At 54.5% G+C, this 21,389-nt stretch overlaps 7 protein-coding genes across 7 annotated transcripts; 5 read left to right on the top strand and 2 right to left on the bottom strand.

Moving 5' to 3' along the window:
- Nucleotides 1-164: 164 nt before the first annotated feature.
- On the top strand, nt 165-1,946 carry LRP88_07982 (dolichyl-P-Man:Man(7)GlcNAc(2)-PP-dolichol alpha-1,6-mannosyltransferase; the record flags this gene model as incomplete). Its single annotated transcript, XM_083244494.1, has 3 exons — nt 165-177; nt 251-700; nt 757-1,946. 3 exons carry the CDS (start codon nt 165-167, stop codon nt 1,944-1,946), a joined length of 1,653 nt encoding a protein of 550 aa, XP_083098988.1.
- Nucleotides 1,947-2,532: 586 nt separating this feature from the next.
- Nucleotides 2,533-9,584, bottom strand: LRP88_07981 (adenylate cyclase; the record flags this gene model as incomplete). The annotated part of the gene is made up of 4 exons (XM_083244493.1): nt 2,533-2,766; nt 2,818-8,160; nt 8,350-9,040; nt 9,196-9,584. The coding sequence occupies 4 exons, from the start codon at nt 9,582-9,584 to the stop codon at nt 2,533-2,535; spliced, it is 6,657 nt and encodes a 2,218-aa protein (XP_083098987.1).
- A 3,474-nt stretch (nt 9,585-13,058) lies between these two features.
- LRP88_07980 (glycoside hydrolase superfamily) lies at nt 13,059-14,999 on the top strand (the record flags this gene model as incomplete). Its single annotated transcript, XM_083244492.1, has 5 exons — nt 13,059-13,259; nt 13,325-13,592; nt 13,646-14,048; nt 14,105-14,443; nt 14,495-14,999. The coding sequence occupies 5 exons, from the start codon at nt 13,059-13,061 to the stop codon at nt 14,997-14,999; spliced, it is 1,716 nt and encodes a 571-aa protein (XP_083098986.1).
- Nucleotides 15,000-15,223: 224 nt separating this feature from the next.
- LRP88_07979 (RTC4-like domain-containing protein) lies at nt 15,224-17,205 on the bottom strand (the record flags this gene model as incomplete). The annotated part of the gene is made up of 2 exons (XM_083244491.1): nt 15,224-16,317; nt 16,446-17,205. The coding sequence occupies 2 exons, from the start codon at nt 17,203-17,205 to the stop codon at nt 15,224-15,226; spliced, it is 1,854 nt and encodes a 617-aa protein (XP_083098985.1).
- Nucleotides 17,206-17,690: 485 nt separating this feature from the next.
- LRP88_07978 (Dynamitin-domain-containing protein) lies at nt 17,691-19,067 on the top strand (the record flags this gene model as incomplete). Its single annotated transcript, XM_083244490.1, has 3 exons — nt 17,691-17,729; nt 17,781-17,840; nt 17,892-19,067. 3 exons carry the CDS (start codon nt 17,691-17,693, stop codon nt 19,065-19,067), a joined length of 1,275 nt encoding a protein of 424 aa, XP_083098984.1.
- A 459-nt stretch (nt 19,068-19,526) lies between these two features.
- Nucleotides 19,527-19,915, top strand: LRP88_07977 (eS28 family ribosomal protein; the record flags this gene model as incomplete). Its single annotated transcript, XM_083244489.1, has 3 exons — nt 19,527-19,587; nt 19,678-19,761; nt 19,854-19,915. The coding sequence occupies 3 exons, from the start codon at nt 19,527-19,529 to the stop codon at nt 19,913-19,915; spliced, it is 207 nt and encodes a 68-aa protein (XP_083098983.1).
- Nucleotides 19,916-20,641: 726 nt separating this feature from the next.
- LRP88_07976 (MoaD/ThiS family protein) lies at nt 20,642-20,932 on the top strand (the record flags this gene model as incomplete). Its single annotated transcript, XM_083244488.1, has 1 exon — nt 20,642-20,932. One exon carries the CDS (start codon nt 20,642-20,644, stop codon nt 20,930-20,932), a length of 291 nt encoding a protein of 96 aa, XP_083098982.1.
- Between the last annotated feature and the right edge of the window lie 457 nt (nt 20,933-21,389).

Here is a 21,389-nt window from a genome sequence, read left to right as displayed (position 1 = left end):
ATCTCAGCCTCGATCCATTTCATTTCAATGCTGTTGTTAATACGGCATTGAATTGAAGCGCCTAAACGGGCACGTTTTCGCTTCTTGCCGTTTCTCCATCTGTTTCAACACGTCCAATAGACCTAGCGTCGTCAACCTTGGTCTTCACACAAAATCTCGTTAAGATGAGGGCCCTTGGTCAGTATTGCTTCCATTTCTTCCATATCATCCTTCCCCTCCTTTGTCGTAGTCCGCTCACCAAAACTTCTAGATATCTCACTCACTGGTCTCCTCATCTTGGCTCCCTTGTTCCATCTTCTCGCGTCTCCCTATACCAAGGTCGAGGAGTCGTTCAACCTGCAGGCAGTCCACGATATCCTCATCTACGGGACCCCAACTCAGGATGTTCACCAGCGCCTCTCGGACTCGTATGATCACTTCACCTTCCCCGGCGCCGTGCCTCGCACCTTTCTCGGTGCCGTGCTCCTCGCCGGCCTAGGCCAGCCCATCGTCGCCCTCGTCGGCTTCCAACATGCCCAGCTCGTTGTCCGCGGCATCCTCGCCGCAGCCAACGTCGCTGCCCTGCTGACTTTCAAGAATGCTCTCAAGAGAGCCTATGGTCCTGGTGTGGCGGGGTGGTGGGCTCTCTTCATCGCCAGCCAGTTCCACATCAACTATTACCTCTCACGGACTTTGCCAAACATGTATGCTTTTGGCCTGAGTAAGTCAAATATCTCTAGTAATAGCTTTGCCTTCACCTCGACTTACACGAACCAGCAACTCTTGCTTCGGCGTTCCTTCTACCCCAGGCAAACCCCCAGATGGCTTCCATCCGTCAGAAGCAGGCCATTGCCCTCCTCGTCATCTCGGCCGCCATCTTCCGCTCCGAAGTTGCCATTCTCCTCATCACCACTGCCCTCTATCTCCTTGCCACCCATCGCATCTCGTTGCGCACCCTCGTTCTTGTCTTCCTGGGCTCCTTCACCGCCGCACTTGCTGTTTCGGTGCCCCTGGACTCGTACTTCTGGCAGAAGCCCCTCTGGCCTGAGCTCTGGGGTTTCTACTTCAACGCCATTCTTGGGTCTTCCTCGGAGTGGGGGGTTTCCCCCTGGTACTACTACTTCAGCTCGGCGCTGCCAAAGCTTCTGCTTAATCCTATGGTGCCGCTGCTCATAGTTCTCGCTCTTGTTCAGCCAGGTACCTCACGTGCTGCTCGAGACTTATTGATCCCCAACATACTCTTCGTTGCCATCTACTCTCTCCAGCCGCACAAAGAGGCCCGTTTCATCTTCTACATTGTTCCGTCTATGACCGCTGTTGCCGCGCTTGGCGCCAACTTCATCGCCGTGCGTGCTGTCAAGTCCGCCTTGAATCAAGCGATAACCCTGGTTCTCGTCCTCTCCACCGTGGCTAGTTTCGGTGCCAGTCTTGTCATGCTCCTCTTCTCCTCTCTCAACTATCCCGGCGGCGACGCCTTGAGGGAGGTCTACGCCATATCTCGCGATGATCCTTCCCCTGTCGTCGATGTTCACGCTGACGTGCTGACCTGCATGACAGGGCTCACGCTCTTCGGGCAGAACCCCTCGGGCTACCCCATCGCGTTTCCCATCAGCCCAGAGCCTGAGGCGATTTCACCTGTGCTTCTGTTTGACAAGACGGAAAAGGGAGACCAGCTCCTTTGGCAATCCTTCTGGGAACGCTTCGACTACGTTTTGGCCGAAGACCGAAGCAAGGTGCTAGGTGAGTGGCAAGTTCTAGGGGTGGTGATGGGCTATGATGGCATTGAGATCCTCAAGCCGGGGAGTCCAGCTGCTGGGGAAGACGAAGCTGGCCGGGAGAAAGAAAGGGTCTTGGGCCAAGGTGCTCGTATCGCCGCCATCAGGGGCTTTGTCAGAAAGTACACAGGTGGGTGGTGGATCGGACCCCGAATGTCGCCCCGGATCCGAATCTTGAACCAGGGCAAATAGATGCATCATATCAGGAGGCTACTCCATAGAGCCACATGGAATGGGGACTTGTAAAATATGCTACACATCAATGCAATGCTTTTTTGGTACTTGCTATCGTTTCAGATAAAACCAAGGCATACGACGCGGTTCGTAAAACTCCAAATGAGGCAATGCCTACAATATAAATCTCTCCAACAACCAGAACCAGACCTTGACCCAGACCCAGGTAGGTAGGTAACTCGACAGTTACAAAAAGGGGAGCCATGGCTTTCCCATCCCCCAACGCCGTGCACTTCTTCTCCCTCGAATGCCTTTTCCATCCCAAAAACCCCATGAGTAGTTTCTCCCAACACGTATCTGGACCCGAAAGAGCAAACCCCCCAGAATAGGGGGGCCATGATTCCCATAGACAAGCTCGCAACCCAGAAAACAAAAACACTGCCCATCCATGCCAAGACCCCCTCTCGCCTTCCCTCTCCTGAGCTCCCGAGCAAACTATAAAGTTGAAGCCTCCCAAGCTCGAAATGCCCATGTCGCGTCCAGGGTGATAATAGCATATATACAAGCGCGAGAAACATCGCCACGTCGAGTCAGCCGCGAGGACTTAGGACTCTTGCTCCGTGTCGCTGCCTTCATCCGTATCATAGTCATCTTCGTCATCGTCGCTGCTTTCGGGGCTGGGCAGCTTGCCGTATCGCTTCTTGTACCGCTCCAGTTCCTTACGTTGAGCTGTCAGTTCGTCCAGGATATCAGACATGGGCCCTCGGAGCTCGTCAAGCTCCTTGATGACGCCACCGCCAATAGCAAGGTGGCGCATTGCCAATGTCGAGATACACGTCTACCGAGTGTTAGTGGGGCCATGATGTATACAGCTTCAGTTCCGACTCACCTCTATCCTGCTCACTTGATGTTCCATAAAGTTGATCAAGAATCGATCCGTCACCTCTCCTCCACGCTGTTTGATCCTTTCGAGCAACTCTGTCTCGGGAGATTGAAGGCCCCCAGGGGTTTCGTCTCGCGGCAATTCCAACGAGCTGCAGAGCATCTCCAAGCGCAAGCTCACGCGCCATAGAGTCCAGATCATATCTGGGTCGAAGGTGAGCTCGGCTCCAGGAGCGAGGATCGCTGGTTTGTCGCCGCCGCCTTCCTCTCGTCTCTCGTGCTGCTGGTGGAACTCGATACGTCCAGCCAGCGCGTGGGGGTAGAGCGAGTAGACAACTTCGGGATTTTCCAGCCCCTTCAGCTTCTTCTCGCCCAGCTCCTTAACTTCGAAGCCTTGAGAAGTGAGGTGTTTCAGGTCCTTCCTGATGGCGCTGGCATACGTTTCGTCCTCAAACGAATCTTCAGCCTCAGAGGCGTTGCTCCGGTCTGTATCCTGGAAGTTCTCGAGACATCGCTGTATCTCCGAGATGAAATCAGTCGACACAGTGATCTGTCCTCCATCCGCGACAGCCGAGATTCGGGATGCTTTGTTGACCATGGGTCCGAAGTAGTCCATACGTCGGGTGACTGGGTCTGTTTCGCTCACGCAGTCTCCAAAATGGATACCCATTCGCACTGACAGACCCTTGAAGATGAGGCTGTTGTCTTTGTCATACGCCGGCTGGCAGGACACCGAGTTCAAGACTTCGGATGGCCATGGCAAATCGAGGAGCCCCGTCTGGACTGAAAATGTCCATAGCAAAGCAGATGTAGCTGTCGGGAACGACACCATGAAAGCATCACCTTCGGTCTTGACCTCGTATCCGCCAATCTTTCTCAACTGCCGACGCATAAACTCGTTGTGGAGCTTGATGGCCGATCTCATGGCGCTAGGATACATCTCCCACAGGGTTGTCGAGTTCTTGATATCCGTGAAGACGATAGACACGTTGCCTGTGGGCGCCGGGATCTCGGCCTCGAGTCGGTTGAGCTGGGAGTCGAGAACATCTCCCTTGCCTCTACGGCCCCTTCTCGTCGAGAGAACTTGAGCCCCGTCGGGGATGCCAGATGGATAAAGGGACATGCTAGTGGTTCCGCGATGATTCCTGGACCGCTCCATCCGCCGCTTGAGGTCAGCGACGCTAATCATCATGACCATGATTTTACCAGAGGCGCCATATGCAATAGCGAGGTCGCGGAGCTTCTGGGCCGCTCTCATGAGGTCACCACGCTCTGCTCTCGCAATGTCAGTGACCAGGCCAGGAGACAAGTACTCCCACAGCTCCCGGGTTGCTATCAGGATGATATCGTCCGTCTCCTTGAGAGTCATGTTGCTGACGTACGGCGCCGCCTGCACGGCCGGCATCAAATCAACATAACCAAAGGCGCGTGACACCTGGAGAAGGTCGTTCAACCTGCCATTGCGAGAAACCCACCCACCAGCTTCACGAATGCGAGATCGCTCGCTGGGCTCAGCAGGGTCATGTTTGCGAGTCAGCATCTTGTGGGTACCATCAGTCTGGATCACCATGGCCTGGGCATCGCCCACGTTCGCAACGTATAGTTCTGTGCTCTGGAGATAGATCACGGTGGCAACACCACCCGAGTTGAGATCCTCCTTGGTCAGAATCACGGGCTGGCCAGAGCCCCTATGCACTTTGAGCGGCCGTTCTTCCGAGTGCTGAATAGCGATCGTGACCAGGTCCTTGTTGAGCGCGAGGAATGCACGCCGAAGAGCGTCAATTGGGGTCTCCTTGGTCTGTGACTTCAGTGACTTCAGCTCCAAGGCAAAAATGTGGCCAAAATTCTCGTGGAGATACTTGGCAATCTTGGATCCTCCACTGGAGAGAGCCTGTCCGTCAAACAAACCCAGGAGCATCTCGGTCTCGGAAGCATTGAATCTCGGTACCACCAAGTCGACAGTGGACAGATGCTCATGTTTGCCAAGGGTATCGGCCATACCGTAAGGCAGATGGCCGGCGAGGGATCCCGAGGTGCGCACACGTCTGTCCTCACTCTGATCGGGGATGCTTGGTTGAGTAAGTGTAACATCCATAAGACCCAGGATGCGCAGGTTAAGCAGACGGCTGAAGTCTGTGTACTCCTCACGATCAACAACCCCGGGTCCACTAGGGCCGTATGTTGACTGCTTGATCTCCAGGCGCTTGTTACCGGACAGGTTCAGGTACCGCAGGTTGGGGTTGAGGTTCCAGTTCCAGTCATACGGCACGTTAGAAATGTTGTATTTCAAAAAGTTGTTGCCGCAATCCAGCACGGCAAGGTTCTTAGCCCGAGAAATGTCGGCAGGCAGGTTGGTGAATTTGTTGCCGTTGATGTACAGCGCCTGGAGCAGACTGGACTCCTCCAAGTCATCTGCCGGCAATGTTGTGAGTCCATTTCCAGACAGATAGAGCTCGACGAGCTGCGGCCACCTCTTCATCGACCTCTGTGGCATGTCGCTGATTTCATCGTTGTAGGAGAGGTTGAGCACCTTGAGCTCCGGGAGCAGGCTGATCTGCTCGAAAACATCATCGTCAAGACGGTTGTCGGCTAGGTAGAGGTTTCGAAGAGATCCGGCAAAAGTGTTAGTAAACCTAGATGAGGAATCCTTTCTGGGGTTCGCCGAGGACATGGTCACTGACGGTGTAGTCGCTCTCGACACCACCGACGTCTTCCTGCCACCCTTCCCATAGACAGACACTACAGAACTCTTGCGGTCACCAGCCAGGGGAGACGGGCCGACACTAAGAAGTGTGCTCGAGTTTTGACTAGGCCTTCTCTCATCAGAGAGCTCCTCTGAGCTCGGCGTGGCCGATAGCGTCCCGAGGGGAGCGGCTCTCCCATTAACAGGGGGTGGCGCCGGCTGCGATTCCTCGCCGGGCATCCGCGGCGCCCGGGAGGCCGGCGCGGGGAAGTGTTCGAGGACGTTTGAGGAGGCGTTGAAAGTCTCGAGTCTATTCGCCCACCAGAGCTCCATTGGGAGTTTAGAGATGTTGTTTCCTCGCACATTGAGCACTCTCAGCTCATTCAAACAACCGATCTGGGCCGGCAGTTCTCCCACCGAGTTATTGGCAATGCTGAAATGCTCAAGCCTGCTAAGAGTGCCGATCTCTTGGGGTAAAGAGACGAAGTAATTTTTATCCAGGATCAAATGCTCAAGATTGATCATGTTCGCAAAGGAGGAATCGATACTGGCCAACTGCGCATTCGAGAGGTTCAGTATCTTGAGCGTCGGGACTGGTGCCACAATCTCGAACTTGTTCAGAGGGTTCGAGTTCAGCTTCAGCTGGCGAATCGACTCAAACTGTCCCACAAAAGACGAGACGCAGTTGTGATCGGCGGATAGGATCTCCAATTTCGGGAGTTCAGAGATGATGTCGATGCTCGTGATGCCATTGTACTTGATGTCAAGCTCGCGCAAACTAATCAGCTGTCTGAACGAAGCGGGCACGGCGTGTGTCAGTCTGTTGTTGGTTATTAGAAGTTTCTCCAAGTTTTGCAGGCCGCTGATCTCGGGAGGAATCGTTGCAATGCCGTTGAAACTTAGGTCGAGGTCAACCAGGCTCGGGAGGTTGCACAGGAATAGGGGGAATTTGTCGAGGAAATTAGAGGAAATGTTGAGAGAGCGGAGTGACAGGTATGCTCCAAAGTAAGATGGTATGTGCTTGAGTCGGTTATTGGCAAGGTTCATCTTGAGTATCCCCGTCAGAATATGGAGTTCGGCATGTTCCAACTGCTCCAGACGATTATTGGCAACATCCAAGAAAGTCAGTTTGTTGGCCCGGCTCAAACTTGGTGGTAGCTTCCTCGCTTCGTTGTTGTTGAATTTGATGTCTCGAAGATGCTTGCAAGACTGGATAAAGTCTCTAGGAACGTCAAGCGACAGGTTGCGCGAAAGGTTTAGCGAGATGATCTCCGCGGCCTTGGAGTATAACGATATAGGGATAGTGATGAGGTTGCGGCCAGAAAGGTCAACATAGTTGAGCTTCTGTGCTCGAGCTAGACCCATGTCAGTGGTCTTGGCGTGGAAGTCGCTCTCTCGTGCCGACAAGAACATGAAGCGGCAGAGGTAGCTGTTGTCCTCTCGACCAAGATCCTCAATCCTGTCTTTGTCCTCGTACCCAACCTGTTGCAGCAGACGCTTCTGTATCAGCAACGGTCTCTCAGGAGGCGTCAGCACCCGAATAAGATCGTGCTTCTTCAAGATGATATGGTAATTCTCCAAGCCATCAACCACATATGTCTTCTTGATGACCTGTGAGATGACATCCGTGACGCTCGAGTCCAGAGACATGGAATGCGTTGAGAATGTCCCGTCTGAGCGAAAGATTCGGATGCAGTACGGCGCCGTCTTCTCCTCTGGCCGAGGGGGGCTTCCGATCTCGTCGAGATCGGGCCCGTTATATGAGTTGTCTTCGGTGTTACGCCGCACCGCCCAACTATCCGGGGCGTCCCATCGACCCTTAGGAGCTATCGATACCACCGAGTCGGTGCGATCTGCTTCGACATTGTTCACAAAGCTAATGTCCATGGGTGTGAGAGGCGGAGGCTTGGTCAAGATCCCCTCCATGTCGTTCAGGTTTGTGTCAAGGTGGTAAATTTTGTCGGGATCGTTACGGTCTGTCGGGCCAATCGATTCGTCGACATAATCGTGTGGTCGGTGAGATCGCCCCTTCTTGGAGAATGGGAACTTGTTGTTGAAGGTCGCTGCGCCCCGCGTCCCAGGTCGCGAATCTGGAGCATCGCTCTGGTCTCCAGGGCCAAATGTCCCTGAGAGTGGTAATACTGAAGGTGATAGCTCTGGCCTGTGGAGGTCGGGTTTTGAGGATTTGGGTTGCAGGGACTTTGTAGATTGTGGTAGATCGCGGAGCCTGGCGGTATCTTCCTTGTCCTTATGATGTCGTCGAAACCGACCAAGCAATCCACGTTTGCCGTGGTGGCCAGGCGAGGTCTGTCCGTCTAACTGGCTGTGTTTCGATCCCCATGTCGTTCCTCCGCTCCTAGTACTGGGCGTAGGGCTCTGCCCTCTTGACCTCGTCGAATACATGGCAACGCTGCTGCCTCCTCGATCGCGCTGAAGTTGTGTGCCAATGGCTGTGTCGTCCCTGCTCAGAGTTGGTCGCAAAGTCCGAGGATCATCGTTACTCTTGTGGTGTCGGTGGTGGCCGGGCATATGCACTATGGAATGGCCGGACCTCGACGAGGAGGATGTCTTTGGAGGGACCTGCGAGGATCCGTCGTTTACGTATCGATCTCGATCGGGGCCAGTTAGGATATCTCGTACAGGGGCTTCGCCATATCGCGCAATGTCCTATTCGAGCGAGGTTAACCAGTCAACTCTGACAAGCAAAAACGCTGTCAAGAAAGCATCAAGATCTAGAGATGATGCAAAACAAGCCAAGGGAGGGAGATTGGAGAGGAATGAATCGATCGCGGACCAGGCCAGCGGGGGACACGAGTAGCTAGGGTGATGAGACAGGGAGGCGCATGGCGGACGTACAGTGTTGTCCTGATACAAGAACGGCACCACCTCTGGTGCTGGAACGGGTGTTCTTGGTCTCGATGATGACGGGGAACCATCTCTAGTATGATCAGTGGCATTGGAATAGTTGCGATCTCTGTGTGTGGGGCGACTGTGGCTGTATGAGCGCGACCGCTGGTCCCTGCCCACGAGCGAAGTGGGTAGGCTGCTCTCGGAGCTATCGCGCCCGGGGAATTCCTCGCCAAAGAAGCCCTGCAACTTACGCAAACCGCCACGGGTCACGCTGGTCTTGGAGCCCTGGCTGCTCGCGGTGAGGATGCTGGCGGCAGATGGACGCCTGCCATCAAAGTATGCGGCATCTGGGGGATCGTGAGACACGGCGACCTGGCGGTGGTTGGGAGGATGGCCCGGTGAGAGCTGGGAGGCGAGGGACAGATTGTCGCTAGAGTCGTTGTAAAAGCTGGTCGGCATGGTGGAGGATGGCGTGGAGGAACCGTTGTGGTTCATCCACGGAGCAATGTGAGGGTTGGGGCTTGCGGTGGGCGGATTGTGCTGAATCTGAGGTATTCGGGTCTCGAGAACGGCAAGCTCGCGTCGGTAATTGGTGAGGTCGCTCATGCGACGGTCTTTGGATGCGACATTGGCGATGCCGCGGGCGGCGAACGAGGTGGTAGTCGGGGAGACCTGATGCTCATCCTTGGGGGAGGACCTGAGAGACGCAGGAAGCCGTTAGCTGGCAGACGGGAGGCGGCGGAAGCGGGAGGCGAGATAAAGGTCAGACGAGCGCCGACGGGCAGGGAGAACGGGGGACGAGGAGGGATGAACACGGGCACGGGAGGCGGCATGGCGGGACGGACGACTCACCACTGGTTCATCAAAGAAGCATTGTCATCGGCGCTGGAGCGAGCAGGGTGAGAGTGCCAGCGAGATGTGGTGGGGAGGGCCCAGGTTGAAGTGGAAGCTGAGGAAGCTCCTGGAACAGTGGGAGCGGCAGCAGCGGAAGACGGAGCTGGAGTTGGAGTGGTAGTGGTAGTATGGTCCGGATTGGGAGTAGGCGAGTGAGTGGGAATGGGAGTGGAGGTGGCAGAGGCGGGAGCAGTGGAGGAGGCGGCAGTGGCAGTGGCAGTGGTGGTGGTGGACGACGACAGCGACAACGAGGGCTTCACGGTGACGGCGGAGTGGGTGCTGCCGTCGGTGCTTGTGCTAGAGCTCGTGATGGAGCTGATGCGATTGCCGGCCTCATTCCTGGTCATGGTCGCCGGGGCGTAGATGGCGTTGATGGCAGGGCCCTAGGCCATAAGGTCCGGATGAGGACAGCACGGGGCAGCTGAGAGCATACGCGGTGGAGAGAGGGCGAGGGCCAAGGTTGGTGGACTGGATGGGGATTGGGATGGGATGGGTTCGGGGTGCGAGTCGAGTCGCAAGGGCTGGCGGGCGGGGGGTGTCCAGATACGGAGACAAAGGTAAATGATGCTTGGTTATAGGGCTGCCGGAGCGGAAATGAGAAGCGATGCCTGTTCAAGTCATGTCTCGAAGAGTGGCCAAACGGAACGGGGAGCCGAAGAGGGAACAGATGATGGTATCTCGAGTTATGCGGTGATAGAGACGGGAGGCTGAGCTGAGATTCGCGGAGGAGGAGGTTGTGGTCCTGTAGGTTGAGGTGAGGTGCGGAGGAAAGCTCACTCAAACAAACGGGATTGCAGCCCAGGCAAACGCAAATGCAGCCAGCGAGCGCCTGCTGCTGCTAGGTCCATCGCTCAACATGGAATTAAGCGTCGACGCTGGCTGCTTTGGTCTTGGGGGCGCTAGCTAGTTGCTGTACGGGCTGTACTGTACTGGACAGTGCAGCAAGCACCTTACCGCCGCCCGGGGGATGGCGACCGGGGTGTGAGAAGAGAAAAATGATGGACGGTGCTTGCTTGGGGGGGCATGACGACGATGGTTGGTTGGTTGGTTGAGATGGGATGGGATGGGATGGGATCCACGAGGGAGACCTGGAGGGGAGAGGAGCCAGAGAGTGAGGGGACCGCCCGGGAGGGGGGGGGCCTTGCTTGACTGGTGCCGACAGAGGTACCGCTAGGTGACACCTGAGCAGAGATTCAGGTGTACCTGAGCGACCGAGGAATGGTGCCCCGTCTCTGGAAGCGATATTGTTGATCTTGATCTAAGGGGAGATGCGATGGGGTTGCAGAGCTTAATCGCTACCACGCGGCAGCCAGGGGAAGGGTAGGTTTCCTGTGACTCGGTGCCGCTCGCCAGGAACGAACCAAGCAGCCCAGACAGACGTCGGGCGCAAAAGATGCACCGCTCGAGGTCACGACAGGTCGGGGCAAAGTCAAAAGCATCGAATACCTCGGCTCAGGTATCGCCAAGTAGCGACCTTGCAATCGGGCGACACAGGCGCGGCATGGCACGTACCACTGCCTCTAGTACCTTGGGTAGAGCTCCATCTCCATGCCTTGGTCATTGCCGGCAGCAAATTCCACATGAAGAGAGAGACAAGCAATATGGAGCCTTGGACTATCATATGTTGAGGTCTGCCTCTATGGGTAGATAATTGTCCTTCTCTGACTCTCCCAATCTCGCTCGAAGTAGACCGAACCTCCAAGCCCCAGTGTGCGAATCCCCATGTCCACGCCAGCCAGGTACGAGATCAGAGAGTGAGAAAAATCCAAATTCCATCAAAAAAGACGGCCCAGCTAGCCCGTTTTCAGGCTGGCACTGGCAGCGGGCTCCATATCATCATGCACCAAGAGGGGACGGCCCATGCTCCGCCCGGGCTCAGGGTCTCTAGTTGGGAGCTATCGTTGCTTTTTCCGGATAGGTTGGATCCCCATGGGATTTTCAACTTGAGGGTTTCTCTTTCTCTTCACTTCCTCTCCAGGGGTGTCTTGATCCTCCAGCCTCTTCATTGAGGGCTCTCACGTGTGTCACCACATCTGTGCCCTGGTCGGTGATGCTGTAACGTTGAGTCCTCCGTGACAAGGGGGATCCTTTCATGTGGGTAGGTTGTCATGTTAGTCGGCGCCTTGGAATACCTCCCTCCAAGACAGTATGAAGCTGGTATGGGAATGGATGGACCGAGATAAAGTAGAAATATGGCTGCCTGCCTTGATGAGCCATTATATGCAACTGGACAAGCGCAAACCCTCTTCCATCCAATCCATTCTCGTCGGGTCCCTCTGATCCCGCTGCAGTCAGCCAGCCAGCCCTGCCTGCCTGTGGGCGCATCTAAGCACCGAGCCCAGCCCTATCTCCGCTCATCTGTCGAGGGAGAAACACAATGGCGCGACTGTATCGTGTCGTTTGTGTGTGTTTCGTAAGGGCAAGACCCATCCTTTGATGTGACTCTGGTGGAACCTAGCACTGTCTGTCTCTTGACCTTTCTCCAGTCGTCTCTCCTCTCGTCTTACCTCCTCTTCCGCCTTCATGTTCGTCCGGTGCAACAGCTGCATATCCGTTGGTCGTACACGCGCTACCTAACACCACAAGGTACGGAGGAATATTCGCGTCATGTCCCTTGGGCGATCTGTGCGTCCTCTTCTGCTGGCCCCAGACGGTCAACGGCAGATGGAGGGCTGGCAATACGGATATCCCGTATGTACATGATTGCACGGATCCCAGTGCGGCATGCAGTAAGATCCTGCATTCGCAACCGGCAGGTAGGTTTTATTATTATTAGACGAGCCGTTCAGCGGAACGTGGCAGCGGGGGAGGTAATAGACGGGAGATCTGAATCACCTGTCAAAGCTTGCGGGTGGGATACTTGGTTCCGTCGATAGAGGGTTTCATATTGCTTTACTCCGTATGGAGGGAATAGATGCTGCAGCCCTACCAATTATACAGCTGGTGGTGGTGTTGTCGACACCGCCACTATAATACCCTCAACCACAACTACGGTACATAGTACTCCATCCTAGCCTGCTTCATACGTGGCCCGCAGCCGATCTCGAATCTCTGGCACACCCTCAGCTTCAGGTTGTCATTTTTGAAACCCGAAACCGCGAATAACAATAATTGTGCCAGTATGCTCTATCTGAAGCGGACTATGTGTTGGCCTAGAGGGCCTCGCTCTACATGAGACCTTGGTGCATTCTGTCTAATATTGCCACATAGCCTCCACGGGCAGCGACTGCAGCATGCGACAAGTTGATCACGAGAGACGGCTCGGGACCTCGCATAGCTAAGCTCCAATGAATGATTTCAACTTATCTCTGTTCTGTGAGCGGCAACCGAACAATTTACCCTAGAGGGGCAGGCCGATCCATCGATCTGCATATATTCCCCGGGAAATACTCCGTGACACCCTATTAATTAGAACGCAAGATGCCGCCGCTATCCTCCTTCGTTCTCTCTGTCGTTCCACTGCGAGCTACCTGCTGCGAACTCCTCACTGAGCGGGCGAGACGCCGTGTGACGAAGCCACCTCCACTAAGGAAACACCACGATTCCACGGACCCCGCAAGGTTGATGTCACCTGCAAAGGAATGATAAAGAAGCGCCAATTGCAAGTTGATCACCACGTCCTGGAACCAAAATACAAAGTCAGAAACATATCTAGAAACTAGAAACCGGCAGCGTGTTCGTTTCTTAGTCGTGAGTATCAAGCCCCTTATCAGTGGTCTCAACGCAGTAGCTGACGTCGTCTTAAGCAGGCATATTTGCAACAAGGGCATCCCCAAGCACTCAGACTGAGAACTTGATAAATCAAGACCCCGACAATCATCATGGGTAGCTCAAACCAGAACCCCCGTGCTTGGTGGAAAGAGAGCTCGGTATACCAGATCTACCCTGCATCCTTCCAAGACTCGACGGGCACTGGAGTGGGTGACCTCAAGGGCATCATATCCCGTGTCGATTACCTCAAGAACCTGGGCGTCGACATTGTATGGCTTTCACCAATCTTCAAAAGCCCCCAGATTGACATGGTACGATGCTGTCCTGGCCCCTGTATGCCAATGCCATAATCAAGGGATACTAACAACAAAATAAGGGATATGATGTCAGTGACTACGAGGTCATCGACCCCCCATACGGGGACATCTCGGACGTTGATGTCCTCAAGGAGATGCTCCACGAGCGAGGCATGAAGCTAGTCCTCGACCTAGTCGTGAACCATACCAGCGACCAGCACGAATGGTTCAAGGAGTCTCGCAAGTCCAAGGACAACCCGTACCGTGACTGGTATGTCTGGCGACCTGCAAAGTACGATGCAGATGGGAATAGACAGCCCCCGAACAACTGGCAGGGCCATTTCCAAGGTGAGACTAGCATATGATTCGAACCCGCACCCCAAGCTCACATTTGCTCAAAGGAGACACATGGGAGTATGACGGGACAACAGACGAGTACTACCTGCACCTCTTCTGCAAGGAGCAGCCTGACCTCAACTGGGAGAACCCAGCGGTCCGGAAAAAGGTCCACGAGATCATGCGCTTCTGGCTCGACCGCGGGGCCGACGGCTTCCGCATGGACGTCATCAACTTTGTTAGCAAGGACCAGGCCTTCCCGGACTCGGACCAGACCGTCCTCCGCGGCCACGAATTCTACGCCTGCGGCCCAAGATGCCACGAGTATCTCAAGGAGATTGGCGAGATTCTGCGGGAATACGATGCCTTTAGCGTCGGCGAGATGCCGTGCGTTCACGATGAGCGCGAGTTGATCAAGGCTGTGCGTGCTGACCGTGGGGAGTTGAGCATGATTTTCCACTTTGAGCTGTAAGTCAACATCCTCACATGGCATTCTCGCCTCAGTGAAACTAAACATAGCGTAGGATGGATCTTGACCACGGTCCAGGGGGCAAATTCACACCCAGAACCTGGAAGCTGTCAGAACTCAAGGCCACCACCCACAAGTGGCAGAAGTTCATGTACGACAACCAGGGCTGGAACGCCCTGTATCTGGAGAACCACGACCAGCCTCGATCTGTCAGCCGCTTCGTCCATGATGACCCTCAAAACCGTGTCGCAAGCGCCAAGCTGATTGCAGTCTTCCTCGGCTTCCAGTCGGGCACGCCCTTCATCTACCAGGGCCAGGAGATTGGCATGACCAATGTGCCCAAGGACTGGCCCCTGGAGGAGTACAAGGATATCGACTGCCTCAGCCATTGGAAGTAAGTAAAAGAACCTAGACAAGAGGCAATCGCCAGCTAACACTGGGCCAGCACCCACAGGGAGAACGCCGATGCTGCAACCCTCGACTCCTACAAGGTTGAGTACCAGCTCAAGTCTCGCGACAACGCCCGAACCCCTATGCAATGGGACGCATCCCCCAACGCGGGCTTCACAGCAGCCGAAGTCACACCCTGGATGCGTGTTAACGACAACTACCGTGAGATCAATGCTGCCTCGCAGACGTCGGATCCGGACTCGGTGTACCACTGTTGGCGCCGTGTGCTCGAGAAGCGCAAGGAGCACGTCGACATCTTCGTCTATGGTGACTTCCAGCTGGCCGATGAGGCGCACGAAAAGGTGTTTGCGTACTCCCGGAAGGCCGACAACGGTGATGCTGCGCTCGTCGTGTGCAACTTTGCGGCCGAGACGGTCTCGTGGACCTTGCCCGCCAAGGCCAGGGAGGTGTTGATCAGTCCTACTGGGAGGACTTTGGAGGATCTGAATGGCGGGGAGATCCAGCTTGCTCCTTGCGAGGCCTTTGCAGTTCTCCTGTAATTAGAAGCTAGAGGAAGCATCAAGTGTAGTGTTGGCCTCAAACAGCCTCTAGATAGTTCAGTGAATGACCTTGGTATTCATGGAATCGTGACTACCACGGCTACATCCAGTGACATTAGAACCTCTAAAGCAACCATTGCTGGTGCCAAGTGCAAACCAGAGTCCGAACCTTGCACGCCATGCTACACCTCGGTGACAGTTGTTCCCTTACATCCGAAATCGCGTCATACCTCTTCATGTATCATCTCGCCGACAGCTTTGCTCTCCTCCATGATCCCCCTTGCCTCCGCGGCAGACACATCCATGTCCTCCATGATGAGTTGGACAGCAAGCTCGGCAACCAACACAGACTGAATGAAAGCCGCCGATCCACGACCGGCAATGACATGGTCGCTCACAGCCTTTTCCATCAACAGCTCGCTAAACTCCTCCACAAGGTAATCCTGCATGAGTTTACCACCCCGCGGACCGTAGTACCCGGGGTTCAGGTTGCCTTCCTTCTTGAGTGATCTGCCTTGGCCGGTTTCGATCTTTTCCGCCAGAATGTCACGGAAGTGTGACTTTTTGCCGTCAATGACCGTCGATAGGTAAGCTCGATGGTCGCCAAACCGGCGTTCCAGCATTTCCCAGTCCACATGGGGGTAGCCTCGCTCGCGCCATGTCTCCATGGCCGTCTCCTTCTTGTGTTTCTCGCAGAATCTTTTCTGCATCTGCACATTCAGCAACTTCTTTCCCTTGGAGTATTCCTTCAGGGCTATTGCCGATACCAACTCTTGACACCATGGACACTTCGTTAGTCCGCTTTCAAGATTCTCTTCCTCCTGAACAGGTTCGTTCTTGACAGATTCCGCATCACTGGAGTCCGTATCTAAGAGAGTTCTTGTGCTTCCATACCCAATGGCGTCATCAATATCGATTGGTACGATGAACTGTGCACGCTCGATTTTGGGTGGTGCTTCTTTGGCCTTCTTTCGCGCTTTCTTCTCAATTAGTTTCCTACTCCAGATAGATTTCCTTTGTTGTGAGGAGGAAGATCTCTGGCTGAGATCGTCGTTTTGCGAGAGCCTGAGCACCCCGCCCTTTGTTGGCGAGGGAGAAGGTTTGTCTTTGGGAATAGGTCTCAATTTGTTTTCTTGTTCAGGAGAATTGAATGAGTCTCCCGGTGCAATCTTTAGCTTGGCCTTGTTCGATTTCTTTGGGGTACCGAGGGTATCGTCTGGTAGTGCTTTGAACTTGGCCTTGCTTGACTTCTCAGGGCTGCTCCAGAGTCCAGATTCGTCTGCATCACGAATCGTGTTTTTGGAAGTCTTTGTCGGGCCTGGTTCCGAGTCAGTGATATTGTGAAATGTGGCCATCGAGCGCCCAAACCTTTCTTTGCCTGAGTGTCCTGTGATCTCTCTGACACTTGAGATTCTTGTGACCCTTGCGAGCCCCTGCCTTTCGAACCATAGGTCGCCTTGGACCTTCTAGTCTTGGTAAAACCACATTCGTCCTTGAGGAAGGTGGCTGAGCTGGAGGGACTTGTCTTCGCTGGAGCGGATTCTTTATTGGTGACTAGCTTTCTTCGCTTGGCGCTGGAGGATGATGCTTCATCGGTATCTTCGCCCACTGAGTGTTTTAGACCTTGCCGACTAGAAGCCTGCCTACTGTCCTTCTGAGATGTATTGGTGCCTTTGGGAAATCGTGTGCGCTTCATATCACCACGAGCTGGCTCATCTGGCTCAGAATCCTCAGCAGGAGACTGGCGACTGGTGCTTTTCGACACTAGCTTCAGTGAAGCCGCCTCGGGAATGTCATCTTCAATGTCAGAAGATAAAGGCGGAGCGGAAACATCTTCGACGGTCTGTGGTTCAGGGCTGGGCTGGATTTTGCCTCCGATTTGACGGAGAAGCCGCTTGGGACGTTGGTTTCTGCTCAAGCCAAGCATCCTCGTGCCGGTCTCCCCTGGCCCGTCTTCCTGGAAAAGACGATGCCTATGGCGAGGGGATGCAACGAAAGCGACTTTGGTGTTGCTGCGGTGGATGTGGCACTCCGGGCTGCCTCGAGGAATGAAGCTGTCGACGTGGGAGTTGATTCTGCGAGATGCACGAGAAGAAATGCGCAGTCTAGAGTCCTTGCAGAAGAGCAAAGATGAGATGGGAAAGAGCAAGGCAAGCAGGAAGCAAAGCGAACTGATGGGCGAAGACTTGAATTGCAGGGGGCTCATTCACTCACTCATGGCGTTGAGGTGCATGGTTCATTGACAAGAGAGGTTCAAGTTGGTTTGCCGGCCACACGCGTACATACGCGGTCCAGGCAATTCAAACCCCCGCTCCGTACCCGGCAGCTTCCTGCCAGGTGTCAAAGGATAAGGAGCTGGGGCACTGTAAGCACCCGCTGAGCAGCTGGCATTAGCGCTGGAGGTGCGCTAAAGTCGCTGGGGTTCAGGGCGCGGGGAGCCCGCTTCTACGGGCATAGACGCCCGGGCCCCCCGGCCGGGCAGCTCCCATTGATGCAGGTGCGTGCTCCAATCTGAAAGGGGGAATTTCCGGGCCGTTTCATTGCCCGTTCGTTGACTGCGCGACCTCCAGCACCTGGCCTTTGACATGACCCTTTGGACCTGGGTCGCATCTTGAGAAAACTGGCCTGCACATTTGTCTTGCCGACAGCTTTGAAGCTGAGAACGTCACTTACGCGCTCCATTCTCTGACAATGGCCTTGAACCGGAAGTATGCGGCCCTTCCAGATTTGGTGAGCTCCCAAACCTACCACCAGCTGCTTCGCTTTCTAACTGCTGGCTAGGATTCCGCTCCAGATATCTACGAAACCCCTGAGCTCACAGACGACAACTCTACGGTTCCCGTGAGCTCGCCCATCTTCTCCTCTGTCTGATCTTGCCCTCACAAGCTTTAGACCACCGCCGCTCGAACCCAGTCTGATGATGAATTCTACGATGTGGAAGACGATACCCCTGGCATCTCGCGATCCCGTTTACGAATAAACGAAGCCCGCTCCCGCTTTCTACCCGCAAACGTTGACGCAAACGGCGTGGACTTTTCGGACAGAGTTGATGGGAAACGAAAGTCATACAAGGCTTCCAGTCGAAGACAGCGCATTCTCCAGGATGGCACCGAAGAGCTGGGCGACCTTTCCGACGATGACGATGACGAGAGCTTGGAACGGCGCATTGCTCGCCTCAAGCGTGAAGTAGAGGAGGCAAAGGACGAATATGCGAAGCGAAAAGCGGAAGCCTCAGCGCAAGTAGACGACGACGCTGCCAAAGGCGACGACAGACTGGCATCTCTGAGCCAAGTTCTGGATGAGATATCCAAACCTACAGGACGTCGGGTTACTGCCCAAGCCTCCAAGGCAGTTCCACCTACGAGCCAGGAAGAGAAGCCTGATGTACTGGCAGGAGACGACGCCACGTACACTGTGACATACGCACCGACATATGAGCAAAGCCACGCTCTCGCCAAGGCAGCCGACTTTGACCGTCGGCTGTTGATGTTGGAGAAGGGCTTGGGAATTAACGCCTCGCTGATGCCAGAAGCTGACGTTAATGGACTTCCCCGAGCCATTCTGCCTACGCTGGATTCTATGAACAAGCAGATTTCTACACTTGCCGAGGCCTCTACAGCCAACCTCGACACTATAAGTCGACGAGTGCGCACCCTGATTCAGGAACAAGAGAAGCTCAATGACTCTCGAGAGAAGGCCAAGTCCCTAAGGGAAGAACTTGGCCGGGGCGCCCCAACGGCTCCAGCCGAAGAATCCGAACAAGAGGCCAAGATCAACGCACTCTACGGCATCTTGCCCACGATTGAGAATCTAACCCCTATTCTGCCGCCCCTCCTGGACCGATTGCGATCTCTGAGAGCAATCCACGCGGATGCCGCGACAGCAAGCGATACGCTGAGCCGTATCGAGCAGCAGCAGACAGAGATGGCTGCTGAGTTGAAGCAGTGGAATGAGGGACTAATCAAGATTGAGGCTGCCATGAAGGAGGGCAGTGTGTCTATCGAGAACAACAAGAAAGTCATGGAGGAGTGGGTGAAGGACCTTGAGGAGAGGATGGAGGATTTATGAATAATGATGCATTGGTCAGATACCCTATTAAACAATCTTGTGATAGATGAGCAGAGTCATATTAATGAAGTTCGTCTAACAATCACCTAAAAGCTACCTGTGATGCTGCGTATTAGTATGTGCTGTAGAGCCTGTGTAAGATGCTCCAGAAGGCGGTCAACGCCACAGTGGCTGGTGCTATACCACGACCCAGCCCAAGGCTCGGAGCTCTCGGATAATAGTTAGTCCAAACCCCAGAGCCAACCGCTGGCTGCTTCGGCTGCTGTGGTGGGGTAAGGGCTTGAGCACACGAAAACCCTGACAAACTCACCAAAAAGTTCACCCCCAATCAAGCCCCAATCTCCAGCTCACGTCCGCGACCACAGCCTATCCACCAAATTCCTCACAGTACGGCGACAATCCCCCCTCGATCCCACGCGTGCGAATCCCCTCAGCTCACATTTCCCCCAGGTCGAAAAAATGGACGCCTCCAAGCAGCCCGTCAAGCTCGTCAAGGTTACCCGAGTCCTCGGCCGAACCGGTGCGTCCCCACGATCTCGAATTTGATGCAAAAAACCACAACTTCGAAATATCGTATATCGACGGAACCCCAATCTGACATGCTGGCTAGGTTCTCGTGGTGGTGTGACTCAGGTCCGCGTCGAGTTCATGGACGACCAGTCCCGATCGATCATCCGAAACGTCAAGGGCCCAGGTACGATATACAACAAAGCACCTTTCCTCCCCGGATGAGGGCGACTTGGAAGAAAGCCAGTGAATAGTGTTGGTGCTGACATACAAACTCAGTCCGTGAGGACGACATCCTCTGCCTGCTCGAGTCCGAGCGTGAGGCCCGGCGGTTGCGATAAATGTGCGTTCTGGGGAGCAACAAGGGTGGTTTCTTGGACGGACGACGGATGGATGGTCTTTGCATGCTATAAGGCGGGCGCGCCTTGTACTGGGACATTGCCTGGGGCTGCGTCACCCGCACTCCAGTTTCATTTGTTAGAAGGAGTCACGGATCTGGCATCGCGAAATCCAGAGCAATTCTTCTGCAGCATGGAATCCGACTACTACGAAAAGTGAATTATTTTTGGGCTCTTTCACGTCCCGCCCCCGTCCTCGAGACATCAGGCAGCACTTCGTCTTTCAAATCGACACGTGTTACGACTACGTCTACCGCATTGTTTTTTATGACTGTTGACATTGTAATAGGAATTGCGTCTGCTCGTTATGGGGATGACATCGTCATTCTTCAATTTCGCTTCGCTGTGATATCTGGTCACGTGAACACATCAAACCTCAAATTGGGCGGGGCGCCCAAAACATTTTCTTCCTCTTCATCATTCTCAGGGAACGCAAACTTCTTTCTACAACTCCCACAACTCAATTGGTAAGTCAGCTTGTCTTCTTTCACATACACACCTCTTTGGAATGATGCTTTAAAAGCATGTATTACCTGAATACACATTGATGTACCTTTTATCACCAAGATCTCTGACCCAAACTCCTTCCACCCAAAATGTTGTCGAACTTCATGATCTTTACAGTCGGCTAACATGTCCAAAGAGTACATAGGCACATCAACTTCCATAATGGCATCGGCACCCAAGCCTCCGCCTGGCCACTTCAACGTCCTCTACTTTGCGACTGCCAGCTCCTTCACAGGCAAGGACTATGACGCACTGCCCGCAAGCATGTCGCTGAAGCAGCTCTTTGCAGAGCTGGAGTCGAGGTACCCTGGCATCAAGGGCAAGATCCTTGACTCGTGCCTCGTTACGGTCAACCTCGATTATGTAGAACTGTCCAGTGAGGAGGGCGTCGACGACACCGTGATCCAGGAAGCAGACGAAGTGGCCATCATCCCTCCCGTCAGCTCTGGTTGAAGGATATCAGGCGCGTCAAATTGCATGGAAGCTCGCCCCGTGCACCCGTATCTGTGACGTGATGATCTGCCAAAGACTTTCGTAGCTGCACAAGAACTCGTCATGCAGAAACCATCTCCTAAGGACTCCCGTCGCCCGAATTCCCCGGCCAACTCCCCGGCAGCAAGGGCTCGTACTCGCCGTCTCTCAGTGTCAGGATCCTGTACCAGCGATACCTGTGCAGCTGCCGCCACCATCTAGGATGCGTCTTGTGATAGTGGCGGCACCAGCGAACGCCCTTCACGATGAGAAAGACCAAGAGGACAAAGACGAGAGTAGATGTGATCGAGACGATGGAGGTGATGCTCGTTATCGATGAGACCTGGCATCCCAGAGGTCGTGTCCGTAGCTCCCATCGCTCGGCCCAGTGTGGACACACATTCTCGTCATACGCTGGGGCCAGGAGGGGGATTTTGTG

Source organism: Fusarium phalaenopsidis (assembly GCF_050370095.1).
Source record: "Fusarium phalaenopsidis strain FUZ10S chromosome Unknown contig_32302, whole genome shotgun sequence".
Lineage (NCBI taxonomy): Eukaryota > Fungi > Ascomycota > Sordariomycetes > Hypocreales > Nectriaceae > Fusarium > Fusarium phalaenopsidis.
The sequence above is the reverse complement of the archived record's forward strand: the minus strand, read 5'-3'. Positions and strand labels throughout refer to the sequence as shown.